This window comes from Chenopodium album, chromosome 15, assembly GCF_948465745.1.
Source record: "Chenopodium album chromosome 15, dcCheAlbu1.1, whole genome shotgun sequence".
NCBI classification, from domain to species: Eukaryota; Viridiplantae; Streptophyta; class Magnoliopsida; order Caryophyllales; family Amaranthaceae; genus Chenopodium; species Chenopodium album.
In genome coordinates this window covers 41,588,846-41,600,556 of record NC_137848.1, presented here as the reverse complement: position 1 = coordinate 41,600,556, position 11,711 = coordinate 41,588,846, and the positions used below count along the sequence as shown (strand labels likewise).

The window sequence follows — 11,711 nt, the reverse complement described above, 5'->3', positions numbered from 1 at the left end:
CTATATCTTGAATTGTACATTGGTAAGTTTTTTTTTTTTAGGGTTTAATTTCTAAGTCATAATTTTGATTATAGCCGCAAAACTCTGACATCAGCCCTGCTGAGGGAAATTCTCTATCTCTAATAATTTGAGTCATTAATGACTCTAATAATGTTAAATTAGTTGGTATAAAATTGTGCTTAGATGGTAACATATTACCATGATACCAAATTACTCTTGCATTAATACCAACAAACGTAAAATGCTTTATTGGTATCTCTAGTATTATTTGTTGGTATTAAAATCATATGGAGTACCATAACACTACAATTTTATACCAACACATGTTATTAAAGTCAGTAATGACTCAAGTTATTAAAGGGTGAGAAACGCTTGCTTAACCATTCCCATCACTCCCGTTATTACACTTTTGCATCTAATCTTCTATGGTTCCATTCAATTTATATTTTTAGGCACATAGCTGTACTGTCTTATATGATAAATTTATTGTACCAAATTTTTATTATTTTTTTTTTTTTTATTAAAAAAGAAGGCACCTAGTAATACTTTTAGGCAAAAATTATACGTAGTAGTAGGAGACTAGGAGTGATGTAAAGGCAACCAAAACCATCTACTGGTTATTTTATTCATTAAAAACATTATAAGACTTAATTCATTACATATTTTTCCTGGCCTTAATCGAACTTACTTTAGTACTAGAAGAACAAAAACAAAAACAAAGAAACTATTTAATAAGACATTATATTTAGAAGAACTTTTGCTTATGAATGTTGCTGACTTGACCAGGAACAGTAAACCCTTCAATTTTATCCTCGATGGATTTGATGAATTGGAGAAGAAGAAGTGTTTTTCTCCAAGAAATTAGCTTGCTTAGCTATATTCATATTAAGATTCTCCATTGAAGCTCTCAGAATTTCGAGTTCATTTAAGCCAAGCTTATCAATAGGTTGCTCCCACCACCATTGGCTAGGATTTTTCTTCAAGTTGTCAAACACTTCGCCCCTAGCCTTTTCAGCCTCTAGGAGATCAAGTATTTTGGATAGTTGCGAGTTGAGTTCGCGCATAGTAGTAGTTTGTTGACCTCCATGGACACCCTCAGAATTGGTACCATTAGGACATATTTGGTTACGATTAACGTAACGATTGACTATAGATTCAACATCTGGCTGACCAAAAGAGAAGATTTTTTGGCCAGGGGAAAACACAATTATTGTGGCTTCTACACCACAAAGGGTGCAGATTTCACTAGCCTTCTTAAAGAGACCTAAACGGCGTTTTGAGAAGGTCACTTGTCTATGACTAGGATTCTTAATCTTAGCCATTTTGATCTTTTGACGACCTCTGGATTCCTTCTTCGGCATTGATGAAGCCATCAAGGATGGGAAGAAATGATTAAATCAATAAGCTATTTTGTGGTGGTGGTGTAAGAAGGCATACTAACTTGAGGGGTATTTAAAGGGTAATGTGTGGTTCTTGAGAGAGGCTTTGAAAGTTAATTTTAATAATTCTTAACCAATTATTGTAGATTTAGGAGCTGGTAAAATCTTATCCAATTAATATATTTCTCTTTATGGAGATTTATGTACCATTTTGTTGGTAATTGTACTGTTTCATCGTAGCAGAGATTAGCATTTGACTTTATGAAGTCAATTATTATGTATCAATAATGTGTAATTATTTGAATGGTTGATTGGTTTATGAACCGGCATGAATATCTTATGTTTCCTTATTGCATTTAGAATTTGTTTTAACTTTTAATTTCAGTATGAATACAACATAATGAATCATGTACAACTAAGCAAGACCCTAAAATGATAGATGTATAGAACGCGGAGGCAGTGATCCAAAATCCAAAGTTGGGGTCTTGTATAGAAATATAGAATACAGAGGAAAATGCATTGAATAATTGTCCAATATTTTAAGTTCTAAGTGTGTAGAAACCCTTCAAATATATATGTGATTGTAATGTCTTACTTGCCAATGTGATTGATTCATTTTGTATCTTGCTAACAAAAGAAAGAACATTAAAAAAAAAATATTTGCTAGTTAGCATAGATGGAAAAATATAAGGGAGATTATGTACAAAGATTATGATCATGATAATATATGTGTCGGTGTTACGAGTCTTCCGACCAGGTGCAGTGTAAAATTAGTAAATTAATCTCGATAATATATACGGACATCGATGTAACGAGTCTTCCGACCAGGTGTAAAATTAGTAAATTAATCTAGATATATAATATATAATTCAATGTTTCAAGTCTTCCGACCAGGTGTAAATTAGTAATTAAATGTGTGAATTAGTAATTAAATTAATCTTGATAATATATAATTTGTTGTTACAAGTCTTCTAACCAGGTATTAGGAAATTATACCCTCTCACATAATTAAGAGGGTGTAAACCAAGAGCAGAGTAGAAATTCTGATTTACGGATTTTTAAATAAATGTCATCCATTACTTACTTAATAACTTAATTAATATTATCACTTTTTAGCAAAGGAGAGTAGGGTTTGCTTATTAAGATTGCAAAGAGGGGAGATTAAGATTCAAGGTAGGTTTACCGAAGTATACGGGAATAATAAATTATTTAATAAGCTTAAATTTACTTTTATTTAACATCATAAACGTCTATAAGAATTATGCTAACTTGGCTCCTACGCATTGTAATTTGAATTAGTAACATGACATTTAAATCATAGAGGAAATCATACAGATATATATTGCAATGATTACACAACTATTATGAAAGTGGAAGCCCACCAACTCATCAGCCACCATAATTACGAAGGTGCATTTTGTATTTTGGCACTGGTTATAAACCGTGCAACATACCTTTAATTTAGTTTAATATTAGTACCTTTTAACCAAAAAAAACAAGAGAGAGATTACACAACTATTAGGATTTTCAATTTACAAAAAAACGTGTGTGCACCTAGTTCGTAATAAAATTATTGTGGACCTAAGGTCCATACGCGCGTAACTGACGTCATGTTGAACACAATTAGTCAGTGACCCTAATTTTAATATAGTGACCTTTAATTTTAAGTTCTAAGTGTGTAGAAACCCTTCAAATATGTGATTGTAATCTCTTATCTTGCTAATGTGATTGATTCATTTTGTATCTTGCTAACAAAAGAAAGAACATCAAAAAAAATATTCGCTAGTTAGCATAGATGGAAAAATATAAGGGAGATTATGTCCAAAGATTATGATCATGATAATATAAACAGCGGTGTTGCGAGTCTTCCGACCAGGTGTAAAATTAGCAAATTAATCTTGATAATATATACGAACATCGATGTTACGAGTCTTCCGACCAGGTGTAAAATTAGTAAGTTAATCTCGATAATATATACATCAATGTTACAAGTCTTCCGACCAGGTGTAAAATTAGTAAATTAATCTTGATAATATATACCTTGATGTTACGAGCCTTCCGACCAGGTGTAATATTAGTAAATTATACCCTCTCACATAAGAGGATATAAACCAAGAGTAGGATAGAAATTTTGATTTATGAATTTTTAAATAAATGGCATCCTTTACTTTTTAGATAAGAAGATTAGGGTTTGCTTATTAAATTGTGGAGAGGGGAGATTAAGATTCAATGTATAGTAGGTTTTATTTTATCGAATAATGCGGGAATATTAAATTATATAATAAGCTTTTTTTTTTTACAACAAATTATATAATAAGCTTAATTTTACTTCTATTTAGCATTGTAAACGATTACAAGGATTATGTTAACTTGATTTCCTATGCATTGTAATTTGAACTAGTAACATAATATTTAAATTATAAAGGAGAATCTCCCCAAAAAAATTATAAAGGAGAAAGCACATACATTACAATGAATACATAACTATTAGGATTTTCAATTATTGCACTACAAAATGAATATGTAGGTTAGGGTTCAACTCAACAAAAAAAAATTCATTTCGCTACTCCTCGTATTGTAATGTAATGTCCTTTGCACAAGGTTCTTCGCCCGTTAGTGTAATGAGATTGCAATGTGGAGGAGGGTATGTTTGGAAGGGGCTGCATATTGGATAGAAGATTGTTCAAACCAACCTGAATATGAGGCTCATGTTGTCTGTTTCGACTTTGATCTCGAGGACTTCAGCTTCATTGAATTGCCTATCCATCTATATATTCGGATGTTCTATCAGCTTCAAAGGTTTTTCGATTTTGTTGTTTCAACTCGATTTTATACTATGGTAAATAAGATCGCTAGAGATAATTACATGTATACTTAGGTCACTTATAAAATGTATGGCATACATATAATCTGGTTGTATAGTATTGTATGACTATAAGTTAAAAGTTATATGATCTCGTGATTAATTTGTATAGTATATCATCATTATGTTAGTATTATTTATATTAACCCACTATTCTCATTAGTCAGAGGATGATTATTCAATTAGTCAGAGGATGCTTAGGCTTACAGAAAGACTACAACTAAGAAAAGATATATACAACATTATTTACTTTCTAAATACTAGAGCTAATTACAAGAGAATATTTATCTGAGTATAACAACTTTACAGTACAAAACAGAAAGATACGAAGAGATAACAATATTGACCAAGTAAATTAAATCAATTTCACAAATTCTTATATGTGGCTAGCCACATGGTGTGGCCACTTCACATAATCACATATAAGGCAATTAATTAAGTAATAGGGGTCACGGTGATGAGCAAATGAGGTTATAACTACGGAAAGTTTTTCTTTGTTGTACTCGATGACTCATAATGTTATAAAAAATCAATTTGTTATAAGTATGTACCAACAATAAACCGGTATTTTCAATATACATAACCTTAAGCCCTTCACGTGTGAAATCCGTGTAGGTATTTAAATTAGAATCTCCCGAAGAGAATAGGCGCCATGGATCCTTTCCTCTATTCTTTTCCATTACCCATACGCAAGCTCTTACGCGAGAAATTCCAAAAATAGCTAATGATCCCCCAAGGAGGAAAATAAACCTGAGCATTTCTTTCCCAATATCTGGCATCTTCACATAGCTAAATTCCTCGGATCCAAAATCAAACGAAAAAAGACGGGTTTCTTCTCCTTGAAACCTAGGATGAGGTTTCCAATACCAAGCTCCTTGATAAAGAATAACCTTACTGTGATCAATTAATTCAAAACACCACCTGGGAACATTCGTCCAACTAGGCTTAACCCTCCAACGATGATCACATAGTGAATAGATTGCAATTGCAATCGATAGCTCGGAAGCTATATGATCACCAAGCTCAAAACAAACAACCTTATAATCATTACCACAAGGATCAAATTAAATCCTAAATGAAATCGTCGTCTTTCAACATTATTTGATTTAGGAATAAGAGGGCAATGAGGAAGTAACACAGATTTTCTAATAAAAGGGTTCCACAAATTCAACTCTACTATTTTCGACCACTTTGAATTAAAGCGCGTAGTCAGCAACAACCCATTAACCATATCAATCTCTATAAAAAAGTGTGATGCGACTAATTGAGCAGCTTTTCTAATTGTATCACTATGACGAACTGCGATATTGATATCGTTTAATGTGTTGGGTACATTTTCAGCAAATAATATATAAGCATTTGCGCTATTGTTCTTGTAAATTTTGAGGTGTGTGGAAATAAAATCAGTAGAATCAATAAAAGAACACCAAGTTTTACATACACACCTGAATCGTAATAGGTTTTTGACCGACGACCTAAGCAAGATCTCTCTCCATAAATCTGGTGGCAAGAACTTGTGTTTTTTTTAAGAATTTTTTGTGAAAAATTACCTTATATACATCAAATTTTGTGAAAAACTAACTTATAAAAAAATTGTTGTAAGAAACTACCTTATAAAAACTAAATGTTGTAAGTTGCTACCATGTGCTTAATTTAACAATGAAAGAGAAGGGAAATTAGGGGTTATGAGGGGGGCTATGGAGAAATTGGGTGGGAAAAGGAGAAAAAATGATTGAAAATGGGGCATTTAACATCCCTTATTCAATGCAATAATCCGGCGAAAAGGTAGCTTCTTACAACATTAAGCGTTTTATAAGGTAGTTTTTATACAACATCTAGTGTTTATAAGATAGTTTCTTACAACATTTTTTTAATAAGGTAGTTTTTCACAAAAACAGAAATGTATATGATAGTTTTTCACAAAAAGTCCTTTTTTTAATTGTTTTCGACTTTTCTGACTACCTCTCATCAGTAATATGACTGGGCCGGGGTTTTACCTTTGGTTTCTAATCTAATACGTGGGATTATATATTTATATGGAGCATGTATATTAGGCGTTTTTTTTTTTTTTTTTTTTTTTTTTTTTTTTTTTTTTTTTTTAGATATTAGGTTTTTTTTGGGTGCTACATAAGATATACTTTGATAATTCAACCAATTAAAAAATTAAATTAAAATAATCTAATTTTATCTTTTAATAATTTAGCCAATATTATTTTATCTTTTAATATTAGAGATTTATTCTATATAAAAAAAATACAAGTATATGATGATGCTACTGGTACGGGCAGTGCTGATGCTGCTTGGGTTTGCCCTCCTCATGGAATTGTGAAGGTGAATACTAACGCATATGTGTGTGAGGGTGCTGATGTGGAGTTGGGTGCTGTTCTTAGGGATGAGAGGGGTGCAGTTGTGGCTATTGGCGCAAGCTAAGGACGCATCATCATACGTCCCCTGAGAATGCTGAGGCTCTGGCTCTACGTTATGGACTGCTACTTGCGAGTAGGCTGGGATACCGCAGAGTTTGGTGTGAGAGTCATGCAGCAAACGTGATTAAGGGTGTGAAGAGCAAGAAATTGGGTGCTTCGCCTGTCCATCTTGTTTATGATGATATCCGGAAAGATAGCTTGACTTTCGATTATTGTATTTTTTTTCTCATGTACATCGGGTTTTTAATACCGTAGCTCACTTAGTCGCTAGGTGGGACTTGTGTAACTATGCGGAATATGTTTGTACCGGTCCTTATTACTCTGGCGGAGCTTGATTTGATTTAATAAAAGCCCGAGCTATCTTGAGTTCAAAAAAAAAAAAAAAAAAAAAAGAAAATACAAGTATATTTTTACCACATGAACCACGAATGACTGAATGAGAGGCTAGCTACATTCACGCTTGTGTATGTGAAATTCACAAAATTTATAAAGCTGAATCAAAATTAACTTCCTCGAGTGATTTCTCAAAATTCTCAAACTCGTGAAATTCACAATTTAGCACACGTAACATGAATGTCTTGTCTTATTGAAGAAATACGTACATATATAACTTCTAGGAACAATAATAACAATAGTAATGTATTATTATTTTCTAAAAAAAAATACTCCACCATTCATCAATTGACGGATCAGGAATGTTCGTTGTTGAATTACGAAACACTTGAGTATCATCTTTACTGCAATTCATCTTCGTTAATTCCTCTAATGAAACTCCATCTTCATTAGTAGTTTGATTATCCAGTGACACTTGAAGGTTAGATTCCCAAAAATTTAGATCATCATCAAAATTGATGTTCATTAATATAGTTTGTAAATCTTCATCGCCGCCTTTGTTGTCATATCCATTGTCAATCCTTTCCATTATCTTCTCCGGTACCAAATCATCATTACGAGTATGAGCTGCTAACAAATCGTCATCTATATTTGTAATCACCGCATTATTATTGATTATTATTGACGACTCTACACAAGTACCTTCATTTATATTGTCGTTGTTGTCCATTTTTTGTGTAGGAGGGTTATTGTCCAATATTTTTGTACTTTCAAGATTTTTATTTTCATTGCAAATTCTCTTCCTTTGCTCTTCGCAATTGAAGCTTTCTTTCCTTTTCTTGTCCATCTCAATGAAGTTTTTCTCCACTTTCTTGTGAACGTGGCAAAATACAATATTATCAACAACCTATCATTAAAAAAAATAGTCAGTATTTGTAAATCATTATTATTACGAGTGAGAAATAAATCAAATAATAATCACATAGAATCATCAAGGATTAATGCTTAAATAAGATCTTTTCATAATAAAATGACTTTTTTACAAAAATTAAAAAAAAAATCGTTAAAATATTTTCTATTCATATTTCTCCTACAACTAATATTTTAGTTAGTTTAGTAAAATCACAAGATCACATCAATAATAAGGTCAGGATCTTTATTACGAAAAAAAAAAAATAAACATAAGAAAACAAACCAATCCGGTTAACAAGAAAAAAAATTTTTTTAAAAAAAACATAATTTGGTTATGCATGGTTACGAGTATATAACTATTTCGGTTTGTAAAAGATACCAATAATAAAATCAACAAGATATAAAAACTTACATTAGAATCGATATTATTATTGTTGTTGTGTGTCTTAACGTAGTAATCTTTATCCATCTTGTACTCATGTAAGATCCAAGATACACTATCACATTCATTTTTTTTCGAGTTCTTGAACTTAAATGACTTCTTGATACCAACTTTGACCATCTTGCCTTGTACAACCATTTTACATTCTTCGTACCTATCTCCGTCCCAAGTTCCACCACCGGCCACACGTTTAACTCTTTTGTTCGACTCACTTTGCTTCTTTAAAGTCGTAAAGAAGTAGAATTCGGTTTCATCACTAGTGGATTGATGATCAAATAGTTGTTGCGGTGACATCTCACCGTAAAGATCGATATCTCTTACATAAGAGTCATATGGAGGAGGCAAAACAGGTTGCCCTACGAGAAGTCTTTGAGGAAGAAAGTACGAGAATATATCGGTAATGGAAGGTTGAAAGATGAAACCCACCATTAAACGATTTGAGGAAAGACTAATTGGGTGTGCTAGGTTTCTAAGAGCCATAATATGATATTGATATGAATACGTACGATGGAAGAAGCTAATAAGGTATTATTATTGATGCTTAATTATTGACCTAATCAATACTTAGTAGCTAAATGTAGGTTACTAATGATGAATTGAGATGTAAGAAAATTTTATAATGTAATAGCAAGTATATATAGGCCATAGGGGTTAATGCGGTGCAATGTGATATCTCAAATTTTATCTTTTCAACCCTTTTAACTTTATCTTTTCAACAATTTTACTATAAGTAGATAAGATAAATAATACTTCCTCTGTTTCTTTTTAGTTAACACGTTTCTTTAGTCACGGTTGCCAATACACAAATTCAACTGTTAATATCTTTAATTACCGATTACCTAAAATTATAAAAAGTTAATATTTTGAAAATATACATCGTGATGAATAATCTAACAAGACCCCACATGATTATATATATTTCATTACGTATAAATCACAAAACACGGTCAAAGAGAAGAGTGTGAATAGTGCTAAAGTCAAAACGTGTCAATTAAAAAAAACGGAGGTAGTAGATACCAATATATATATATATATATATATATATATATATATATATATATATATATATTTACTCGTATACGAAGTTTACAAAAATAAAGATAAAAAACAAAAAAACATAGAAAATGTGAAAGATATGATAAGGCAGAAGCACATTCTTTAACTAAGGCGTTAGCAGAATGTTGATTCTTTAATTCTGTCATTCCTGATGCTCCACGGGCAGAAGCACATTCTTTAACTTTGTTTTCTTTAAGTATAAATTAAATTATAATTTTAGGAAATAATATTATGTTCATTAAGATCCAACATGATAATATTAAATACTTTTCTTCCATCCTTTAATTTATACTTAAAGAAAACAAAATTAACAAATGACATTTAATTTGAAATTTGAAATTTATTAAAATATAAAATATTATCTTTGATAAAAAGTTTTATTAATATATTTTACAAATAAAAACTATCTTTTGCTAAGGTTTTTTAACAAATGACTATACGCGATAGCAATAGAGTTAATATTTAAAGCAATCTAATTAACGCCACTTATATACATCGTAGTTATCATTCTAAAATAAATTCCTTAGTATAAACAAATCCACGTTTAAGCTTGTCACCCTTATGGCCTTAATATTGATTTTTTATTATTATTTTTTTTATTTTAGGGAGCCACCCTTATTGATTGGTTATCACATTAAAAAAAATTCTTGATAAGTTTGTTTGTTTGTGGTCAATGAGTAGTACTCTAGTACCCCAGTCACTTAAATAATATGCTACTCATACTCTAAAGAAAAAGGATTAATGCATGCATCTCCTGTTACTTTATACATAAAAAAGAACTAAATAAGGGTAGCTAGTGTATGGATATTGGAAAAGAGTCCAAGGAAAGAATACATGGCGCCAATTTTCTTCAAGAGATTATGATTTAAATGCCTACAAATTCTTTGCACGTAACATAGTTCACGATAGTAATATCAAGATTGTGTATATTGAAAATTCTACTACACTGTTGGTACTCAAATTTAACAAACTGATGTCGTACAACATCATAAGCCTTCAAGTAGAAAAAAATTAGAAAATCTTTCCGGTGTTCAAATCTTGATACTTATGTGGAGAGCTTGGTGTTGCACAAATGATATGAAGGTGCAACTTTGACGACCTCACTCACATAAAAGTGAAATCAAAGTACAAAATGGCGGATACTAAACAGGTAAAAGTATTGCTTACTTCGTATTAATCTAGGGGTTGTTTGCTAGTTTTATTAGTTTATTTAATTTAGTTTTTGATGTAAAAAAAGTCTCGTTCTTATGTACTTTTATTTTGAAGAAAGTTTCTTATGTACTGTTATATACATGAAATAAATTCTTGGAGTGTGCTTCAACTCAACAAATTCAAGTAAACAAACCTTCAAGGAGAAATTGTACCAAATAAAGTGATCTGATAGTTTACCATAGTTTTTGTGCACAAAATCCAGCAGTACAGTAACTCGGGCAGAGTTGTTAGCCTTGAGTGATTTTCTTATGGTATCGACGGTGGACTGGTAGTGTGGTGTTAGTGTTCATAGCCATTTCAATGTCAGTAACGGCATCCACAGTTTCGTGGAACTCAAACCATCAATGCCATTTATGCTCGTGGAACTCAAAAAAATTGTTGTGATGCATCTAAACTAACTCAATTATTCGTATATTTTGTACTCCGTATAATTCTAACATCGCATATATATTTGCATACATTGAAAATGAGAATACTTGGCGACCATGGCCACGATGACGGGTTAGGTCTCGTATAAGAAAAATTATTACAAAACTTATCAAAGATTGATTGTATTCTTGTATTGAAAGTTTGCAAACTTTATTTTTAATTTTTCTTTATTCTTCTGCAAGCTACATTTTAATTTGTGATCTAATGATATTTTTTATTTAAAAAAAACTAAAAAGCTTTTTTTTTTTTTTTTTTTTTTTTTTTTTTTTTTTTTTTTTTTCTATTAAGGGAAAAAATAGAAGAAACTTGATCCATGGATTACATTGTATACTTTGATATCTTTTTTACCTCTTCGTCCCCCAAATAAAAGTCTCATTTCACACAAAGATTGCCCCTAAGTAAAAATCTCATTTTACCTTTTGTCGATTTTTTTATAGTTTGAAAGGATCTTACCTACTAAGGTAGTACTTCACTACTTCGTAATGAATCTGTTCAATTCCTTGGCTTAATTTTCGCTTCCTATATGGTTTTATTTCCACATTAAGACAATGCATAATAAAGGGAAGTCTGAAACACGGTTGCCATCTCTCTTGTCCACCTGGCTGTAACCTCTTCAGGCTTCACAATGTTACCTGCACTTTGATCACAGTGCTTGCAGA

At 31.3% G+C, this 11,711-nt stretch overlaps 1 protein-coding gene across 1 annotated transcript; it reads right to left on the bottom strand.

Annotated features, from left to right (window-relative positions):
- Nucleotides 1-806: 806 nt before the first annotated feature.
- Nucleotides 807-1,361, bottom strand: LOC145581193 (agamous-like MADS-box protein AGL62). Its single transcript, XM_081638247.1, has one exon. It carries the CDS (start codon nucleotides 1,359-1,361, stop codon nucleotides 807-809), a length of 555 nt encoding a protein of 184 aa, XP_081494373.1.
- Nucleotides 1,362-11,711: the final 10,350 nt, after the last annotated feature.

What these genes read in the sequence shown, in the direction of transcription:
- LOC145581193 (XM_081638247.1), bottom strand. Translation starts at nt 1,361, where the DNA reads ATGCCGAAGAAGGAATCCAGAGGTCGTCAAAAGATCAAAATGGCTAAG.